This window comes from Euleptes europaea, chromosome 1 (assembly GCF_029931775.1).
Source record: "Euleptes europaea isolate rEulEur1 chromosome 1, rEulEur1.hap1, whole genome shotgun sequence".
Classification (NCBI taxonomy): Eukaryota; Metazoa; Chordata; class Lepidosauria; order Squamata; family Sphaerodactylidae; genus Euleptes; species Euleptes europaea.
In genome coordinates this window covers 126840792-126863093 of record NC_079312.1, presented here as the reverse complement: position 1 = coordinate 126863093, position 22302 = coordinate 126840792, and the positions used below count along the sequence as shown (strand labels likewise).

Below are 22302 nucleotides of genomic sequence, written 5' to 3'. Positions count from 1 at the left end.
TCCCTCCACAGCAGATGGGCCTCCTCTGAAAGGGGTGGGTGGAGGAGGTGGTGGCAAGGCCCAGCCGGGCGGGGGATCCTCCTCCTGCTGCTCGCTCCAGGCACGTGGGAGGCGTCGGGGCCCGGCCCACAGGCGAAGGGTGCAGCGGTCAGGCTGGTGGCTGGCAAGCGCACAGCGCACAGGGCACCGGGAGACCCTTCCCTTCCTGCGGAGGGTCGGCGTCCTGCCCCACTGACAGCTGCCCTCTCCCAGCCTCTTTCTGTCTCCCTCCGTCCTTTTCTTTCCCTACTTTTCTTTCTTTTTCCCCTTGCTCCATTTCTTTCTCTCCCTCTCTCTCCCCCTCTCTCCCTTTTTTCCCCTCTTTCCGGTGGCTTCTCCAGCACCCTCGGGTGGAGGGGCGTGAAGTCCTATTCCACCTTTGAACTGCCCACAAGCCACCCTCCAAACACCTTTCCATTTGTCTTGGTATGTCGAGAGAAAACAGTAAGGAACTAGGGTTGCCAATCTCCAGGTACTAGCTGGAGATCTGTTATTACAAGTGATCTCCAGCCAATAGAGATCAGTTCCCCTGGATAAAATGGCCACTTTGGCAATTGGACTCTATGGCACTGAAGTCCCTCCCCAAACTCCGTCCTCCTCAGGCGCCACCCAAAAAACCTCCCACTCATGGCGAAGAGGAACTTGGCAACCCTAGCCTCCCCCCCCGCCCCCCATCCCCTGCGGGGAGATCAATGTCCAGTATGGCCCCCGATTGATGTTATAAATATGCAAATGGCCCTTGGCAGGAAAAAGGTTCCCCACCCCTGGCGTAAAGAGAAGCACAGTTTCTGAAGGGCTACAGTGAAACGGCAGAAGTGCAAGTGAATTTGGATTTCCAAAGTTTGGAGACTTAAACATGAAGGAGAGACTGCAGGTCCAAAGTTCTGCCTGACCAGAGGCTAGTTATAAAAAGAAGTTTGTCCCAATGCAAGTGTGAAATAGGACAGCCGCCCTAAAAACCATATGGATGCTGGCAACCAAAAACTCACAGTTTTCACTGAGAACCCATACTACAGTCCTGATATAAAAAGGGTGTGGTCTGAAGGTATTAACCTGAACATGATGCAAATCCCAGCTCAGAAATGGGTATCATACTCCCTCACAACAAACCGTGCTATCACATTGGTATGACTCCCTGGCATCTATGAAGCTGCTTGGTTGCAGTCTCAATAGGAAGGGCACATTATACCCCCTCCCTGTCAACACAAGTCCCAAGTCCATTTATTAGGATTTGTTACATCACAGTAATCCAACAGTACAAGCTGTAGGGGTTCTTGGTTTTGCCCCAACCTTCCTCAGGGCTACAACTGCATGCAGTGCCTTGCTGGAATCCAGGGCCTCCACAAAGCGACCCAGGTGGCTAATGTCCAAGGCTGAGAGGGAGGGCATTGTGGCCATCTTCTGGGCATGGAGTAGGGGTTGCCGGGGGTGTGAGGGGAGGTAGTTGTGAATTTCCTGCGTTGGACTAGATGACCCTGGTGGTCCCTTCCAATCCTATGATTCTGTGACTAGCCAGCAGCTCCATCTTCCTTGGAGCCTTTCTCTTTGCCCTTCCTTCATCAGGTATTCTTCCTCCATCTTCCTTCTTCATTCTCCCCTTCCTCAGTTTTGGCCCCTTCTCTCTGTCATTTCCATTCTTTCCTGCTCCTATCACCTCTTTTCCTGCCCCTGTTGCTTTATGCAATGTCTCTTCTTAGCCCCACCTCCCAAGGCCAGCCAACCAACCCCACAGTTCCTCCCTTGACTGGGTCTTTCTGGCTCCTGGGGCCTTGCCTGATGATGCAGGGATCTTCCTCCAGCCCATCCCTCTACCTTCCACTATTGGCATCACTGCCAGCAGCCCAGTTCACTGAGTCCCAGTGGACTGCCTGGATGGCTTTGTGATCCTTCCTCTGGTCAAGGCCCTGCCTTCAGATGAGGCTGCTGACTGAGCCGCCACATGGGCTCTGTCTCCACATGGGCTCCAGTGGGCTTGCACTCCCTCCCAGGTTAGCTGGGGTGCCATCTTTACATACTCAGAACACTGGTCCATCTAGTCTTATTCTGCTATTCCAATTGGCAGCCGGCCACTCTTCCTGTTTACATTTGGAGGGGCTGTGGCTCAGTGGTAGAGAGTCTGCTTGGCATGCAGAAGGCCCTAGGTTCAATCCCTGGCATCTCCAATTAAAGGGACTAGGCAGGTAGGTGATGTGAAAGACCCCTGCCTGAGACCCTGGAGAGTCACTGCAAGTCTGAGTAGACACTACTGACTTTGATGGACCAAGGGTCTGGTTCAGTATAATGCAGTTTAATGTGTTCATCCTCCCAACAACTGCACATGCCTGCCAGCACACACAAGTGTTCTGTCTAACCCAGTGCCATACACCTTTGCCTTTAGTCCTCATGGTGGAATATTTAACCAGAAATCCTTCCCCTTGTGCTTTCAGCCCCCATTGCTGGTGTAATTCCAGTCATCAACAGCTGGGTTTCGTTTCCGTGTCATCACATAGCAGGGCATTGTGGATCAAGATCTCCCAGAAGGATCTGATTACCTACCTGCAGGAAGTCTCCACTGTGCTTACTGATCCCATAAAGTGCAAAGAGAAGACACAGGTTGTTAACAACAGCTTGAGTGGCTGGGTCACCGATTTCTGAGACTTTTGAAGTAAACAGCTTGACCACTACATAGTGGCAATGTGCCTGGAAGATATTAAATGGGCAAATGTGAACTCGGGAGCACATGGGGTCAAACAGGCTACCGCTACAGATTTATCTGGAGGCATTACCAACCTCAGATGCTCGTACTAGGTCAACAGAAGTCCGATTCCAAGCATCTTCCTTGCTCCTCCTACGATTTAGCTCAGCTTGCAAATTCTTTGCTGCAAATTCAACCAGCCTGCACACCACAGAAGAACATAAGGATGGTTTATTCAAAATGGCACCAAATAAGCAGTTCAGCAGAGTGAATTCAAGTCAATTGACTGGAAAGCTAAATGAACTGATGAATTGGTACAGCAATGACAAATGGACATTGGCATAAATCCCAGCAAAGTCACGCACTCAGCTATATGCACAAAGCTACCCAGAACTTCTCAGCTTTGATTCCCTGATCTGTAATGTCAAGGGTCTAGTTTTCTGCTTCTCCCAACTTACTATAGATAGTACTGGTAGTGATCTCTGTATTCCCAAATTCTCTCATATGAGTAAATACAAGGCAAATTCCTCAACTGCAGTATTTTGGCTTGTTCTGAAACTTCTTCATTACCATTTCCTCATAAGTGTAGCCACAACAACCATTTATAGTGGTACTTCTGTGGCACCTGACACAACTTCCAGCAACTTGAAGACTCTCTCACCTCCCTGGGTATAGGAGGGGTCATAACTTCATCCATCCTCTGAGTTCTTTCCCTTCCTAACATGAATATGTCCAAAGAAGCAAAAACCACCCTTTCTAACATCAGCCAATTATGAAATCGTCAGAATGGGGTGATCTGCGTGGGACAGATTTATTTTAATATTAGGAAACGACGAACATATGCTAAGATAAGTTGTCAACATTACCATTAGGATCCATTTCCTAGACAAGCACACACACACACACTTACCTAGAAGCTCTCAGTTGATAGGCCTCTACCAAACTGGCGGGATTGTTGATATGCAGTGTTGCAGGCCTAGCAGCCACCTGCTGTGGCTGAATGCGCTGCCCTGATAGGTCATTCAGATAGGAAACCATGCCACTAACCAATTGTCCAGAACTAACTTGTGTATAGCTTTTGATCAGAAACCTAAATGCAAGAGAGAATAACAATAAATCACCTAGGCGGACACCAGGGGTTGGCTCTAAAGGGCATTTTCTGACAGTAGAAAGGGGGGCAATTTTCACACACCCCTTCACTCCCTCTTGACTATATAACCTGGAGAGTTATTTTTAAAAGTCTTAAGTTTTTTTCTACCTTTGAATTCTGAACTTTGTGGCTAAACATCTGAATTGGAACCTCTCAATTTTTAAAGTGCTCCTTTCTCAAACAGCAACAGTATTTAAAACCGATGGATGTCCACTGTGAGTCACTACTTCAGAATCTAAGACAGCTTCACCCCATTGAGGGGCAGTGATGGGGAGGGGCCATGGCTCAGAGGTACAGCATCTTGTTTGCATGCAGAAGGTCCCAAAGCCAATCCCCAGCATCTCCACTTTAAAAAAAAATCAGGTAGCAGGTGCCACAAGCTGACAATATTGACCTTGATAGATCTGGTCTGGTTCAGTATTAGGAAGCATCACAGGATGTCAGCCCTAGCATCTGAGGAATTGTTTCTTTGATAAGGAAGGATTCCTTATCATGGCAATCCTGAGCGACCAGTTTGAACAAACTTCCTGTCTGCAATAAGCTCTGTGAAGCTGAGAGATGGGCTTCCTTTTGCTCAACTCCAGTATGAGCAGAGGTGGCTGTTAATCTTTAACAATTTGGACCTGGGTCATGATGGTTATCTAGAGGAGATGAGAACAATCGTGTTCCTCTTGATAAGCATGCTTTCCTGACTGGCTCTCCCTTCGTTGGTGGTTCTTGATTTGCATTTGTGCTGCTCTCACATTCTTGCTTAAATGGCTGGGCGGATGGCGCTGTTCCTATAATGAAGGAGCTAAAAAGTGGTTTAAGCCCTCATGGTAGTTAATTGTCTGACTGTCTGTAGATACCCATTACACTAACCTATGTGGAAGCTTTAAAAAAATACCTCACATACATACAAGGCCACCAAGAACAGATCCTAGACTTAAACCCTGCTGGCTTAGCATTAAACAGTCACCCAGAGCAACAAGAGCTTCCCAAAAAGCTTAATTTTTGCAGTAGGAAAGACACACGGAGAGCCGAAGACTGAAAGAGGTTCAAGGCCGAGTAGGGGGACTAAGAGCTGTGGCCCTCACCGTGCTGTCTGCAACATCATGACGGTGTTCTCTCCTTCATAGGTGCAAGAGGGTGTGAAATTCACATAAATATCAGGTAGGCCACTACACCGGGAATAGCCATGCCCGCCACATGCCATCCGACATTCCTCAATGCCGGCATTGGCAATCCAGGAACTGAAGGCCTTTAGCCCCGCAGACAGCGCATGGAGCTGAGAGAGAGAAAAAGAGTTAGGATCCAGTCATATAGGATATTTCTGCTCGCCTGTATCATGTGACACTACACAGTATTCTATGTCCTACTAACATGGTAAGAAGAAAGGGAGACACTTCTAAACACTTCTCTAGGGAAACCCCAAACTCTCCAAAATCTAGATGTTCCCGGGATCTACTGACCTTGATCACAACAGCAACAATACATAACGAAATCCCCAACAGAACACGATGCTAATTACAGCCAAAGCCAATGGCTCCTATTTCCCCCTCAGGTGTGTGTGTCAAGTGCCGGTGAGTCAGTTTCGACTTATGGCAACCTTATGAAATTAATGACCTTCAAAACGTCTCATTGTTAACAGCCTCGCTCAGGTCTTGCAAACTGAAGGCCGTGACTTTTTTTTTTATTGAGGCAATGTTGGGTCTCCCTCTTTCTCTGCTGCCTTCAGCTTTTCCTAGCATTATTGTCTTTTCTAGGCATTGTCTTCTCATCCAAAAAGAGGGGTCATCTTATATTCACATACTGATTACAATTAAGTCCAGTCAAAAAACGTTTAGGCGTATTAACATTTTTTTCAGGCTGCCTTATGTTCAGGGTGACCTTCCTTTCAAGTCTTCAGTTATAAATATTGGAGATTAAATTTTCTCTGTTCGCTTCAACTATTCATAACTGCATAAAAAATTGGTGTATTCCCACAGTGATCTTTTCTAAACTAACCCTTCTCCCAATGATTTAGCTCATTATCACAGTCTTTTCTAACCCAGCAATCTTATCAGCTGCTCCTTTGTATGTTATTTTTTTGTGTACATCCATCTGTGTCCTGAACTGTATACCATTATCTACTTGTAGCTGCATTGTAGCATTATATTGCTGCTGTTGGGCAAAAGACACTGGTGTGAGCCAAAATGGTAGCCTGTCTCTGTTGTGCAAGTCAGTGCAGAAAGAATATCTGGGGACTGAAGTTCATTCGGTCCTTGCAGTGGTCTAGTATGATTGCTAATTCTTGGGAAAGTGATATTAGCGCCATTCTTCGAATTCAAGGGAAGCAATCAACATGACAATGATTAAAAAACAAACAAACAGCACACTAAGCACTATGTAACATTCTTAGCTTGAGACTGAACAGGAAATGAACCAGAGGGTTAAAACTTCTCATGAACCTGAGCCCAAATGTCGAACGAAATGACTCCCTGATCTGAACTCAGTCACTAATCCTTGTGGTTGCAAAGAAAGTCTTGGAAAACTGAATCTCGGCTCTGTGTTTGCCACTCCTCCAATCTCTTATCAGAAAGCTTAGTAACCAGTGCATATTATTTTATTTGTTGTTCCCAGCTATGCACATCCAATGTGGTTTTTTGGGGGGAGGGCAGAGTGATCTAGTGGACATAGTTCACAGTCCATTGATTTTACCTTGAGCACTCTGAAGCAAAAGCAATTGCATTCATTCCGAATACCATCTGTCAAATTCAACCTCTCACTTTCCCATTCCTTTCTTTATCATCATCCCCTCTATTTCCAGGTTTTTTAAAAATTAAACAGAACCCTTTGTGTAGTATTTCAACTGCCTTTCAGAAGAACATAAGAAAGGCCATGCTGGATCAGACCAAGGTCCATCAAGTCCAGCAGTCTGTTCATACAGAGGCCAACCAGGTGCCTCTAGGAAGCCCACAAACAAAATGACTGCAGCAGGATTGCCCTGCCTGTGTTCCACAGCACCTAATATAATAGGCATGCTCCTCTGATCCTGGAGAGAATAGGTATGAATCATTACTAGTATCCATTTTTACTAGTAGCCATGGATAGCCCTCTCCTTCGTGAACATGTCCACTCCTCTCTTAAAGCCTTCCAAGTTGGCAGCCATCATCACACCCTGGGGCAGGGAGTTCCACAATTTAAACTATGTAACTTTCCTCTTTTAAAATCTCACCTCTGGCATTTCTCTGAGATCTCCCTCATTGATGTCTGCAGTGATGCGACGATAGGTATCTTTCATGTAGGCTCCCAAGAAGTGGAAGGCGTAGGCTGCTGCCAGAAGAGGAAAAAGTTTGTATTGCTGGGTCTGATAATCCAAGATCTGGGGCTCTGGCTCCCTGCAGCAAAAGGCAATAAGGTGAAATAAAACTAAAATGGTTGCTATGGCTCAGTTTCTCAGCAATCTAATACAGCACTATTTTTGCTCAAGTAGAGTCAACTGGCATTCCAGCAATGATGCTGGTCCTCACAGCAAGGCTACATTCAGATGCTGCCCCGAGCAGAGGTTGGCCTGTGATGGGTGCGCACACAATTTTTGCTGTGCTCATGCACTCTCTTCCCCCTTCCCCACATGACTGAAGGAAACCAGGTTTAAGAAACCTTAAATCAAACTGAAACCACTACGATGTCCAAATGCAGCTCTCAAGTCTGAAGAAAATCCAAAATGGATGCTGGGTTGCCAGCAGTCCACAACCTGCCAGGAATTGGTCATACTGCTATGCAGTAGCCAAGCGAAGAATCTTAATCCATGACCCAGAACCTCTCTCAGCAAACAGCCACACTCCTTACCCTGGTTTCAATTCAGACTGGTGTCTCACTGCACTGTAGCGGATGGCAATTGTACATGCTCTGGCTAAAGAGCGTGCAGAGTCACCGACAATGATTGAGCGGATGAATACCATGGTGCCATACGTCAGCTTGGCACTGAGAGGTTTCACATACGTGCCATCCGGCTCAACCTAAGAGAAGAAAATAGCACACTGATTTGAAGGCTCTGTTCATCTATTATCACTTTTATTGTCTTATGTGGCTACACTGGTAAGGGGGGAGGGTTGAAGTAGACTCCACTGGCTGGCTGACGAGTTTCATCTGGGCTGAGTTGGTTCTCCTCTCCTTGCAGACACTTAGCCTGGACTCGGCCAGAGGCACAAGCTTTTGGGTACAAGCCAAAGAGCTCTTGGACTTTGGTTCACAGCCTGAGGCCCACAACCCATCTCAGTGGACCAGGACCAGCCCAGATATACTTTAAAAAAAAGTAAGAAAAAGAAAACATAAACAGTTTGGTTAGCTTGGCATTCTCCGTAAACCTCTTTAAGGTCCCTTTGGGGAGGGAAACCCAATAACAAAATGCTTCAATAAACATTTTGCTGTGCCACAGGACCTACACTAACATGCCAAACGTTGTTCTTTAGAACAGCTTTCAAGGAACTACTCAGGAATGAAGGGAGACAGGCCGCTACCACTCTGGCCTGCAGACTGACACCTTTTCCAGCTCTTGTCAGGAGGCAGATTTTGCCGCTTTACACATTTCACAGTTGGTGAAACAATCTTTTGAAGTGCGAATGATGGCAGGAAGGGAATGTGTGCATACTGGCGTTTTGTATTAAAAGGGGTATCAGTAATGAATGGCTTGATGTAGTTGGACTTTAAAATTTAAATAAAAAACCCAACTCCTCCAGCTTTGTCAATGTGTGATTGTTGTCGGAAGCTGCCATGAGCCCGACTTGTGTCGGGGAGGGTGGGGCACAAATGAAATAAATAAATAAACCCCCAACTCCTCTGGCTTTAAATAAAATCCCAACTCCTCCAGCTACTCAAGCAGTGATACATCTACCCTGATTATGAACTGGGAAAAAATCAGATTACCCCAATTATTAAGAGATTAGATTATGTAAGCAGTAAGATTCAGTATGGCTATAAATAGTATCTTATTTTCACAACATTGTGCAAGAGAGTAGACTGCTGAGAGAATGAAAGGGATGGAATGAGGTCAGCTACTAATTATACATTATTAACATTCATTCAGGCAGGGAGGAAGAAGTTGTGACAGGAAGGAATATGAGGTTAATGAGATAAAAACGCAACTATTAGTTTCAATTTATAGGGACGAGAAGACCGAGGAGGTATTTTCACCAATACTGGTGCCACAATGTTTACAAGTATAGTTTCTCCTTGCTTTGTATGACCACAACCCTGATTCACTCCTGAAGAGAACCAGCTTCCAGAGAGCAAGAACTACAGATTAATTAGTTTAACTCCAGATTAATTCCAGAAGGCAGCACCCCCTGGTAACAGAGTAGGGTTTTTTTTATTAATGAACACTTGATTGTTCTTTTATCCCAGTTCAAGTGGAGAGCTACCTCTTGAAAAACAGCATTTCTAAAATATAAAACCACTGTTCTGTTCCATAGAAAGTTTATCTAGGAGAATAACACTTTAACTAGAAGGGTCTCTTCTAAGCTGGTTGAATAACTATCCATTTCCCATTGCCAAACTACAAAGAGAGCACACTTTACCTGAGCAAATTTCATTAGCATGTTCTCCCGGGGAATGCGGAAATTGTCCATTTTCAAGTAGCCATTATCCATTTCATCATAACCAAATTTTGGTCCAATGTCGCCAACAGTAATGCCTGGCAAAGAGGGCACAGCAGTAGGCATAAGCAGGAGACACCCTCAGGCTTCTTAATGTTGAGTTAAAGGGGGTATCCACGAGAATATTCCATCACAATAACCAGCTATTAGTATCACAGACTGGCAAGAGGAATGCTGCATTTCTGAACTGTTCTGCTGAGGAGCCAATGCAGTCTTGCCTGTGCTTGCAGGGTTAGAGTTCATGTTGACAAACCCAAGGCAGCAGCCATCTTTCATTTAACATAGCACGTGATTCCATGAAGAAACTTGCATTTTCTATGGATTCTCAGTCTGGCCAGAAATGACAAAGAATCCTGACTGCGGACAGAGACTGCAAAAACCTCTGTTCTAATCTGAGAAACCTCTACCTATAGGTTAGACATGACATGTTTGCAGGGCATTCTTGCCTTTGTTTGACTAAGCAGACGGAAGAAGGTGCAGAAAAGGCACAGAAAAAGGAATGAATTCTTCCAGTGGAAGGTCAGTAGCATAAACCTCCAGCCTAGTGGTCTAATCCAACACAATGCCAAGAACAAAAGAGCCCCAGGGGAATGCTTAAACTGTTCCTGTATACATATGAGGACCTTTTAGATTTCCATTTACAATTTTAGCTCCTCCCCCTGCCTTGGATACCTCTCTGAAGTGTCATTCTGGAAGATGGCTCATTTATATAATCAGAAAAATGAATGTGAAATTCTTCCCAGAGCCCTTTGGATTCTTCTGACCAACGTCTTTATTTCAGAAGCAGCCATCGGACACTGCCATTGCAATGTCCAGAATTATTATTTTTTTCTGGATCCATGTAAGTCCTTCATGCATTCCTACTGCTGTATTAAGGCTGTACAGCAATTTCTATATTACCCACACTGACCTACAAAGCAGACCTGCACGACATCTTAGCTGCACTTCGGTCTCTTTCTAATTTGTAGGTGTAAAGGCTAGGTGGAAGGAGACATATGTCAATCTCATCAGATTTCAGAAGCTAAGCTGGGTCAGTATGTGGATGGGAGACCACCAAGGAAGACCCTGCAGAGGAAAGCAGTGATAAACCATCCCTGCTTTCAACTTGCCTTGAAAGCCCCCTGCTGGGATCATAAGTTGGCTGCGACTTGATGGCACTTATGTGTGTGGATAAAGGCTAGGTGGTGCAGTGAGAGATGCAAGCCTTTTGTCAAGAGCAAAAAGGCTCGCGGGCCATAGCTTGCAGCCTGCGGCCACTGAGAAACCCAACCACTGGATTCAGAACCTGACCAGGATGTGGGTTTGGTATTGTCCTGATTAACAGCATTTTGCTTATGTAAACTGTTTAGAATCATAAAGTTGGAAGGGGCCATACAAGCCATCTAATCCAACCACTGCTCAATGCAAGATCAGCCTAGAGCATCCCTGACAAGTGTTGGTCCAGCTGCTTCTTGAAGACTGCCAGAGAGGGGGAGCTCACCCCCACCCTAGACAGCCAATTCCACTGCTGAACTACCCTTACTATAAAAAAAAAAAACCCTAATATCCAGCCGGTACCTTTCCACCTGTAATTTATACCCATTTGTATAAATGTGCTGCTGCAGTAAACCACTTTGGGTGCCTATCAGGGAGAAAAGCACAGTAATCCGTTTAACAATGGAGCCATCTGGAGTACTGATGAATTGTGACTCACAAGACAGCATTTACAAGCACTAGCATGTACACCCCAGAGCTTCTTTAGAATAAAAAGATACTGAATGATTGTCATGGAAGATGTCAGCAAAGACGTCTCAGCACAAGTTGTCTTCAGTTGTTCAGTCCTTCCCCATTTCAACAGGTATGAAGGCAAACTTTATCTACATCCCTGCCTAGCTTTCTAGGCACTCTTCATCATCTATTGTATTTACTCATGTTGCCGTACCTTCTCCTAGTATCTGTTGTAGCATCTTTCTCCTACACTTAATTCCCTGCATACTTCCTTATCTGTAGCCCCCTTTGTGTAAGGGTTTTCAGGGGCCTTGCAGCCCTGGAGACTCTAGGTCAGGGGTGTCAAACATACAGTCTGGAGGCCACACCTGGCCCCTTGAGAGCTCTTATCTAGCCTGTGAACCAGCCTAGGCAGACACCCCCCTGCTCCTGATCTGGGTTGGTGAGTCCGCTGCGGGCTCGCCAACCTAGAAAGCTACCCCTCTGGTCCTGATCTGAACTCTCCAGCTGAGGCAGCCACCCCTCCAGTCCTGAGGTGTCAATGATCAAAGACTGTCAAATAAAAGAAAATACTGTAAGAGTGTTATTGTTTTAAGCATGTTCTATTTTAAGCAAAAAAATAGTAATATCATGAATTGGCTTTGCCTGTGTCTTCTATGAAGTTTGTATTTCCAGTCCCTGGCATTAAATTGTATGGTACACATGGCTCGGCCCGACCAAGTGACATTTATGTCACATCCGACCCTCGTAACAAATGAATTCGACACCCCTGCTCTAGGAGATTAATCAACACTCATCTAGTGCCATACAAAGCCCAGTTATGATTGGCTGGATTAAGACTTGCATCTTTTTTTCATGTATACCTTTAATTAACACAACCACACCAGAATTACTTACAGCATACTATACAATTAAGTACTAACTAGTATCAACCCATTTCCCCCCAATCATAGTACAGATCCATACCTGGCAGTGGCTCATGAGTTCCCAACTGGCGTATAGGCACAATGAATGCATGTAATCCGTGGTTCTGACCTTGTGTATGAAGCTGTGCCAAAACAATGGCGTGGTTTGATGTTTTACCCACTGGAAGAAACAAAGACACACAAAAAATTGAGTGTATGTAAAACGCCACGCAAACCAATAAATATAAATTATATCCCGAATTCCTAATATTAACTTTGTTGGCCAGCAGTCACACGACCCATGAAACTGCCTGATACTGAATCAGACCCTTGGTCCATCAAAGCCAGTGTTGTGTATTCAGACTGCCCAGTGGAACTCCATGGTCTCTGGTGGAGGTCTTTCACATCCCCTACTATTCCATTCATTAAAGTGGAGATGCTGGGGATTGAACCTGAGACACTCTGCATGCCAAGCAGATGCTCTACCATTGAGCCACAGCCCCACCCCAGACGCATGCAAAAGTGGTCAAACAAGTAGGTCTAAAAGCCTCACTGAGTACCCACTTGGGAAAGACTAAGTCTGCAAAGTAGGAAATAAGGAACACAGATGGAGAATTAAGATAGAGCAGGATGCCTATTCGAGTGAGCTTTTCTAGAGGAGAAACTGATCAAGCCTCTCAAATGTAACCATACTTCCTGCTATCCCAACCTCTCATGAAAGAACTGGAAATATTATGGAACTAAACACTTTACTTAGAAAAAAAACATTTATTTATGGCTGGGGACATCTTTATCTAGACAAAATCAGTTCCAGCCTGCTGATTCTACAAACTGGCCCTAGAACAAGATCAAATACCTTTAACTTTTACATTAGGTACTAATATAAGATAATCTAGGTTGCCTTCAGAAGCATTTGGTTACATTATTTTGGAAGAAAAAAAATATTCAGGCTGAAGGTGGAAAGAATTTCTACTTTAATTTCTAAGTAGTTCACTTACATCCGCCTGGCCACCACTTAATAGAAGTCACAGTGGGACTGTTAAGGATGAATTCCTGAGTAGCAGGGTCATAGGTTGCTGTGGTTTCCAAGCCTCGGAGGTGAGTTCCTGTAGGCAGGCAACATGTTATTCCAACAGTTGTGAAATCCAGCTCAGACACACAGAACTGGACAGGTTTTCAGTGAACTCCAGCGCAGACAGGCATCACAAGAGGCAGAAAGGATATATTGCAAGTTTGAATTTACAGAATGAAGAATGGAAAGTGCAAAGCAAGTACACGTGTGAAAACTTGCACGCATATCACTCTGGTTGGTCCAAGCATTGTTGTAAGACCACAAATCTGAACATTCTACTTTTTGGCACCTCCAGCCTGAAATCTTACTGGTTTTATGACCCTGTTTGCAATTTAATTTCCTTGCTGTAAGTTTTCGTTAAGTCATACGTGTGAAGTTGAAGTCACAAATATCCAACAGCATCAACTAAAGAGCACTATGATTGAACATTCCCCTCTTACCACTCTTCTGGTGAGGTCATTTCACTACGCTGGATGTTCAAAGATCGCTTCCACCGAGCCTTTCATCTCCAAATCTTGACTTTTCCCATTTTAATTGATGCCTACAAGGAGTGGCCTTATCCCTGGCATTTGTGCCATCATCTTCTCTTGCTGTAAGTGGAACTACAGGATTTATTCAGACTAGTGGGTGTTGAGTTATTTGTCCTCCATAACTCACACAGAGTAATGCGACCTCTTCGTTGAGTTTTACATATAGCTACAATGAAACGGTGTGTGCGAAACTAAGAGAAATTTCACTACAGGTGCATTCATTTTTCTTACAACAAATTCTCATTCTCCTACGTGCATTTGGAATCAGTATGTGGCGTCTTTGGCTTTGACAGAGTCAAAGCAAGCTTGATGTATGTATCTGACACTTTTTGACAGCTTGAAGCAGTCATGGACTTGTGAGCAAGGGCTAGAGATGCATCTGTGGTCAACTACATTGTTGTTTACAAAGTCATTTGTCTTTAGTAAAACCTGATGCACTCTATAGCTTAACTATTCAAACTTTCAGCACTTCAGAGGGAAAAGTACCTAGACCTTGGCAGCAGCAGAAAGCTTTAAATGTGAATGCAGCCTTGGATGTCTAAACTGTTACCATGCAGAACGCTTTGCTTAAACTGAAGTCCATCTCAGGAGTTGGCAACGGTTGCATCATCCTGCACATTCCCACCCCCACCTATAACACCGAAAGCAAATTGCATCACTGGGTTTTAGGAGGATGTGACCAGAAATGAAGTTTCTAGTCTTGAGACATGAATACAGACTGTACTTGGCACAAATTCTTTGTTGACCCTTGTCTACTCACCTCTCCCAGCAAACCTATAATTAATTTATAATCATTTCAGTTCACCATGGTAAACAGTTGCTTACCAAGATGCTTGTGGCAAGTAACAACCATCTTCAGGCAACTAGGTAAGGATGTCTTTGGAAACTGGAAGAACATTTGTTTCCCCCCTACCTGTCTTTTCAGGTCATCACTGCTACAAATGAATAAACATAGAGCCAGCGTGGTGTAGTGGTTAAGGTTTCAGACTAGGGCCTGAGAAAACCAGGTTCAAATCCCCACTTGTGCCATGGAAACTTGCTGGGTGACCTTGGGCCAGTCACACACTCTCAACCCTGACCCTGGCTAGTATTTGGATGGGTGACCTCCAAGGAATACCAGGGTTGTGATGTGGAGGCAGGCAATGGCAAACCAACTCTGAACCTCTCTTGCAGAATGACTTGTAATGTGCTGTTATTTACAAGACAACAAGGGATTTTGTTTGACTGTTCGCAAAACTCAGTGGATCTATCAGTGGAAGGTCCTGGTGGTTGATCTTTCCTACATTCCCCTCCCACCCAACCCAACTGATTCCTTGGGTTGTAGGATCCACAAGTTAGGAGGCTGAAGCGGTGACAGGAAGGGAACAAAAATCATCCAACTTGCCTGTTTGTTAGTGGAGCACTGCTGTTGGGAGAGAAGGAAACTTCACACAGCCCCAGCAGTCTCCAGCCCCACATGGTTATTAGTCCGCACAGATCCTGTGACCTTGGGAATCAGCCTTCTCAGGCTCTGATGGGACTACTGGGGGGAAGGAAACACAGGAAAGAGCTCACCAACTCTTCTGCTGATTGATGGCAGATCCAACATGGTGTTTTGAATACAGAATACAGTTTTGAATACAAAACTGGGAAGAAGCTTCTACTTACATTAGGAAGCTAAGGTGATCATCTACACAGATTTGTACATTCCTGACCACAAGCCAAGTTGCCTTGCAAGGGGAGAAGAAGGCATTTAATAACTAATTAGGACAATCCTAGCAGAAGATAACTTAGGCAGAGATTGGTTTACAAGCAGGTAGTTATTTGGTCCAATTCTCAAGTAAAACAAAGCTGGACTGCTCTTTCAGTATTTCAATGAACCTCTGTTCTTCCAACCTTATGGTGAATACATCAATTAGGGCAGGGATGGGGAACCTCAGGCCCGGGGGCGGTATGCGGCCCCCGAGGACATTTTTTGTGGCCCTTGGGAGCTCCGGGGCCTTGCCGCAGAGGTGCGGGATAGGGCGGCCCTCCCTGAGGGTGTTCTTGGGGCCACAGCTTGCAGGGGTGCTGTGGCGCCCTTTGGACCTCCTCTCGCCGACTGACAGCCATTGGTCAGCAAGAGGAGGGGGAGGGACGCTTCCCCTAAGGTTGCCCCCTATAGCCGCAGCGTGCAGGAACACCGGGGCACACGGTAAGCCCCTCTTGCTGCCTGTCGGCTGTTGAGCAGCAAGGGGGTGGGAAGAGGCCCGCGGCTCCCGGCGGCAGAGCATGCACGCAGGAGCCGATCAGGCTTCAGGGGTTTTTTTGTGGACTCTGGGGTGGGGAGGGCATGGAGCCTGGGGCCAAGTCGTGTGTGGGGGGGAAGGCTTTTCTCTTTCCCTCTCTTTCTGTCTCTTTCTTTGTCTGGTTACCTCCGTCCTTTTCTTTCTCCCCCTCTTTCCATTGCTTTCTCCCTCTCTCCCTTTTCCTCTTTCTCTGTTTTCCTTCCTTCCTCCCTTGCCAATCGACCGTGGGCTGCGCCTCCCTGGCGCCTCGTTTGCTCGGGCCCACCGCTGGCTGCCCTCCTGCCTGGGGGGGAGAGAACCGGGGGAGAACTCCAGGCCTTCTCTGCGTGGCCTCCCCTGGGTTGGCCAACCTCCAGGTGGTGGCTGGAGACCTGGCAACCCTAGCCTCTCCCCCCCACCGGGAGATCTACAGCTGGTATGGCCCCCGAATGATGTTATAAATGTGCAAATGGCCCTTGGCAGGAAAAAGGTTCCCCACTCCTGGATTAGGGCAACAGGCATTCAAAAAATCCAGGCAGAAATGGTGGTGAGGTATTCAGTATCACCACACCTCATACACTGAAAATATTTGACTAGCTGCAACCTATCATTGAGTGAACGAGGTGCACTTCAATTACAGCTAGATGTACCAGAATCTCATCATAACAAACTTAACTGATACTATAAGCTATGTATCACATGAATGCTTAGCATGTAAGGAGTTCATCACTCCCCAGGGCTCATCGAAAACTAGGGAGAAGCTTCCACTCTTGTTAGAAGCTAAGGTTATAATCTACACAGATATGCTACCCTTGTGAGTAATACTTGAAAGTACTGTACCATGGCCCATCTCTGTCTGTGAATATGTGCCAATGATCTCCAAATTCCAAGCAGGCATGAAGAAGCGATCCTGCTGTTCTTGGGTTGCCTGGGTTAGGAGGGTGGGCAGGAACATGCCCAGATGGAGGTCCAGAGGCTCAGGTCGTCCATGGTGAACAAAGCTGTGGAGAAACGCCGAGGGAAAGGAATGTGAAGGGATGTTATTGGGTTGAAGCAGGTGAGAGATTAGAGGTGTAGATTGGAGGGGGAGACAAAAATAATCGTGTGAATAAGAATTTAGCAAGCTCATTTTTGATTAAAACACCATCTTTTTCCTTAGAGTTATGCCAGTTGTAGAACTGTATGCCAGCTCCTAATGTTGAGAATATTTTCTTCCTATTGTTAGGAGGAGGACAAGACAGAGCTACCTTTTCTGCTGCAGCTACAAGGTTTTTTTTCCCTCCTCATGCATTAACCAGAAATTCTCCTGGGCTCTCACATGACCCTTGAAAGTTGGTGTAACCCTAAACCAGTAACCTAAAGCTACTGATTTTCAACAGAAACAAACAGGTGCCAGGAAAACTTCTGGACAGAAACCAGTTCAAACTTAACTGGTTTGCACTGTAGTTTAAGTGCCCCTTCTCCTCAGATTAGTCTGACCTTCTCTATTATGGCTTTAAAATATTCCTCAAGAGCTCTCAAAGCTAGAAAAAGATGGTGTTCTGAACCAGCAATCAAAGCTAGTGAATGGATCCATAGCTTTGTGTCAAAAGCCAACATTTATAAAATGTAAACCAATCACCAGTAAAGATCACCCCCAAACCAAGCAAACATGCTTCCTTATGATAACCTGATATCATGGAACTTCAGTGGGATTTTAAACTCCGATTACTATAGTAATGTACTTGTGATATTCTTACAGCTCTGCTCATCCCTGTGGGCAATGTTAGTTTCATATGAGCAGATTTAGTGACTAAAATTATGAGCCAAGTGGTCCTTACTGCAAATCTTGCCTCTTGACATGACAAGCAGAACCAGCACCACCTCTACAATGCACATATTATATTGCCTTAGTTTACAGGACTGCTGTAGAGAATAATTCAATCAATCATGTCAAATGGCTTGAAACCGTAACAGTGCACTATAGAGATGCTGCCCTGTTTTACCGCCTCAGAACAATCTGGATTATTCTTTAATGCAAATGCCTCAGAGAAGTTTGAAGCTGGCAGCACAGCCTTCCCACACAAGGGCAGAACCACTTTTATGGCTGTTAACCCAGCCTTGGAAGATGCCAACGGTGTGGCAATACCAGCATCCAAACGGCAATAATATAATATGCCCAGCCCATCTAAAGAGCCCCTACACATAACAGAAAGGTATGGATGATCAGACCTAAAGATTTCACTGGAGAGTTGCCTTGTGATCATTCTCTCTCCCAGCAAGAGGTGAGATTATGTCTTTGCAGTGACCCGCTACTTAATTAACAAGCAAATTCCATATGTGAATCTTTGGGATTGAAGGGAACAGTATTGAAAACAGCAAAGGCAGCCTTCAGACATTTATGACTGACATCTCCACCTTGTGCGTCCTAAGCATAACATTGCTGTGGCCCCACTTGCCTCCAGAGCGATTTGCTGACGCAAGAGGAGTTCTGGCTCCCCAACCCAGGGATAAGAAAGACCTGGAGAGAACAGCCCCCTACCCAAACCACCAAGCCACTGCAGGAATGGATTTTTGAAATGAGGAGACCTGTGCTTTTCAAATAGCCAGCAAGAATCACTCCATGCGTACTGAGGAATGTTTAAGCGAAAACTCTTCCCCCATTAAGGTCACTTCCAACCCAATCCCAGTCGCGCTAAATCTTTCGCTCAAAGCCTCCACTCTAATTCAGCAGTAATCTGAAATAAAAGATACAGCCGTACACCATCTTCCTCCGGGACTGTGAAGATGTCATCATGATTAGTTACCATCAATACACAGGTTAGTTGGCTGAATACTATCAACAGGCTGACCCACAGGCAGGGAAAGAAGACACACAAGGCATGCAAAAAAATAAATAAATCACTTCCACAGACGAGGACTGAAGGGGAAAGGAAGGGGCAGCGACAAACAACAGCAAGAACAATTTGCTAGTTCATATGATGTGGTCACAGCCTCTGGCCTCCAGATAATTTGCTCGAGGTCCATGACTATTGCAGACAAATGGCGATGTGAAGTGTCTCATTAAAACGGTTGGATGTTTATAGAGGCAACACCAAGAGTTACGAGTTCATCGGAGAAACTTAAAAACAGTCGGCACACCATTCTCCATGTTTGATTGCAGACAGTGAATCAGAGATAAGAGGCTTTCCCTTCTTATCCACAGATGACCTCTTGCTAGAGGAGTCCATTTCTTCTCTAGGGTGCTGTACTGCATTCAAGCATCTCAAACTAAGCCGTTGGGCTTTGACAAGCGAGGCGCATTCATCTCCCTCCCCCAATGGAGGAGTTGTAGCCAGTGGAAATAGGAAGCCATTGACATGCTTGAGACTCGTAGCCTTCAGTCCAGTTTGATCTTGGATTCAAGAAATCCCTATGGAGTTCTACTCGCCACAGAAATATAGAAACACCAGTCATTTTTAACGATGCCCAGTTGCTTGGCTTTGAAAGAACACACAAACACACATATATTTTTATTAAGTCCATCGAGAGAAACAGAATGAAGCTGAAGGGAGGTGATAGATGGCACATGACACACTAACAAGCCATCTTCCCTAAACAAAATGCAGGGATTGTAGAACTTTGCATCATCACATGAATTGGTAACAACTTATACTGGGCACTTTCACAGAGCCCAAATAATGCACTTTCAATCCACTTTGAAGGTGGATTTTACTGGGTGAGCTGGCAAAATCCACTTGCAAACAATCATTAAAGTGTATTGAAAGTGCATTATTTGGGCTGTGTGAAAAAGTGTGGTACAATAGCAATGCATCAAACCACACTTTCTAGCCTAGAGGTAAGTTTAATATGCTGCTATGACAACCACACAGGGATATATGTGAAGCAGTACGAGTCATTCCCCCCCTTATGTACCCAAATCAGGCAGCAGTTCAAGTCAGTGTACTCACTGTACCATGTTTGTAGATACACTTCTGTACAATACTATAGAAAACCAACATATGAAGTAGCTGAAGGCAAATGCAACTGAGGTAGTACTTTGGTATCATACTACAGCTATATGCAGCTCCGGTATTCAGAGAAGAACCTCATTTTCAAGGTGACCATCAAACTTGGGAATAATTCTGAGCAACACAATTCTATAAAACCAGCAAACAGCCAGGAGGTGCCTTCCAGCATACAAAAAGCAGAACGTGTACATATGCGGCAATGTGCAGATAGGACAGCAAATACTGCGACAGACCCAATTTCCGCTCAAGCTGTTAACCTTCGGTGATTTCAGAATGAAAACGCAGGCAGTTACACTGCAGGGTATTTGTAACTCTCCGGAAAGAACTGACCGTGCCCCATTTCCGTCTGAGCGTAGGTGCCAATTATCTGGAATCCACGGGCTAGAGGCAGCCATTTCTTGCGCTGGGCAACAGAGCACTGGTTCTCTAAAGTGGGCATAAACATGCTGTAGTGCAGGCCAATGGGTGCACTGTAAGTGCCAATGCAGATGCTATGAGAAAGAGAGACAGGATCACACGTAGCTGTGTCAGATTTCCCTCCATTTTCCCACAGGCCCACACCGGTATCTGTAACTTATGCCATCTAGCTCACTAAGCAGTAACACTCTAAACAGCCACAATCAAAGTTGATAATAGGAAACCTTGTTCATCACTGTTAACCCGGTGTCACTGGTTCCTTTAAAAAAAAAAAAGATACAAAAAAAGTAGTGAACTTGAATTCAGAAACCTTACATCATGTACTCAGAGGGCTATCTGTCTGCATTGGGTGATAACAGGAAACTAAGCAAATCTTGATGACTCAACACATTTTATAATAGTTTTACAGCCTCGTTGGAATTTGTACTTTTCAATCCCCACCCACACCCCCCAAAGGTTTAATCTGAGACCAAAAGAACCCAAAAATGCAGTCAAGGGTTGCAGAATGTTACATGCAGGCTCTTTACTATCATGACAACACTGGCGCTTATATAGGATCTTGTGATGCTGACAGAACTGGAAAGACGTGGCAAAGAAAGTGGGGGGACAAGGGAAACAGCCACGAGCAGGGCTTTAAAGGAGCACACTGAGAAAAACTGTCAGGTAAAGGCAGGCTTTAAACTAACTAGTCTGCCGGCTTGTGGAAAACACATTGTGAGTTTTCTGGATATCCCAAGACATTTCAGGTCCCTCCATTACAGAGCGTCTTGCATTTATGAGGTACAGAAAGCCAAGAATGGCACTGCAGTGTGATCTTAGACAACGCCTCCCAAAGGAGTCTAGATGTACAATACTATAGAAGACATTACAAGTCCCCCTTATACAATATTAGACAGGTAATTGTTATATCCTCGCCAAGACGTTTTTCACTGTCTTCCTGCACTGAAGGACCAACAGATATTCTGGCCACACTGCTCTTACACAAAGTTCAACTTTGCCACAGAGGTAACTGAGATGAGGCAACTGCTGTAATATTACCAAGTACTCCTTACCTGGTGAATGAATAACTACTCTTGCGTATGCAGTTTGCCAGACCAGTCACTCAGTCTTTCACTCAAAGACTCTACAATCCTTTATGTAGTTAGCATATATATTATATATAATAAGAGTTCATCATAGAAACTTTAAAAAAACATTAGGCATACTGCTCTCCATGTTTGATTGCAGACAGTGAATCAGAGTCCATTTCTTTTCTAGGGTGCTGTACTGTGTTCAAGCATCTCAAACTAAACCATTGGGCTTTGACAAGTGAGGCGCATTCATCTCCCTCCCCTAATGGAGGAGTTAAAGCCAATGGAAACAGGAAGCCATTGAAATGCTTGAGACTCGTAGCCTTCAGGCCAGTTTGATCTTGGACTCAAGAAACCCCCATGGAGTTCTACTTCCCATAGAAATATAGGAACACCAGTCATTTTTAACAATGCCCAGTTGCTTGGCTTCGAAAGACACATTTTTATTAAGCCTATCAAGAGAAACAGAATGAAGCTGAAAGGTAGTGATAGATGGCACATGACACACTAACAAGCAATCTTCCCTAAACAAAATGCAGGGCTTGATGAAGTTGGTTTCATCACATGAATTGGTGCCAACTCATTCTGTCTGGTACAGCAGCAACGCATCAGACCACACTTCTTAACCTAGAGGTAAGTTTCATATGCTGCTATGAGAACCACACAGGGATATATGTGAAGCAGCGCAGGCCATTTTTCCCCCTTAAGTACCCAAATCCGGCAGCAGACGTGTAACAGCAATTCAAGTCAGTGTACTCACAGAACCACACATAATGTATGCACATACACTTCTGTACAATCCTATAGAAAACAGACATATGAAGTGGTAGAAGGCAAATGCAACTGAGGTCGTCCTTTGGTATCCTACCATAGCTACGTGCAGCTCCT

The 22302-nt window shown here is 45.0% G+C and overlaps 1 protein-coding gene across 2 annotated transcripts in view; it reads right to left on the bottom strand.

Annotated features, from left to right (window-relative positions):
* Positions 1-22302, bottom strand: part of ACOX1 (acyl-CoA oxidase 1) — a 39448-nt gene that overhangs the window by 3630 nt on the left and 13516 nt on the right. The window contains exons 3-12 of one of the 2 annotated variants that reach the window (XM_056856846.1): positions 16779-16939; positions 13089-13196; positions 12152-12271; positions 9401-9516; positions 7674-7843; positions 7060-7222; positions 4940-5130; positions 3624-3803; positions 2809-2914; positions 2575-2718 (exon numbers count right to left, since the gene is read on the bottom strand). In XM_056856846.1, coding sequence (XP_056712824.1) covers positions 2575-2718; positions 2809-2914; positions 3624-3803; positions 4940-5130; positions 7060-7222; positions 7674-7843; positions 9401-9516; positions 12152-12271; positions 13089-13196; positions 16779-16939 — 1459 coding nt within the window. Of the gene's footprint in view, positions 1-2574; positions 2719-2808; positions 2915-3623; positions 3804-4939; positions 5131-7059; positions 7223-7673; positions 7844-9400; positions 9517-12151; positions 12272-13088; positions 13197-16778; positions 16940-20257; positions 20419-22302 lie in introns of both variants that reach the window. The other variant, XM_056856839.1, reaches the window with a different exon arrangement.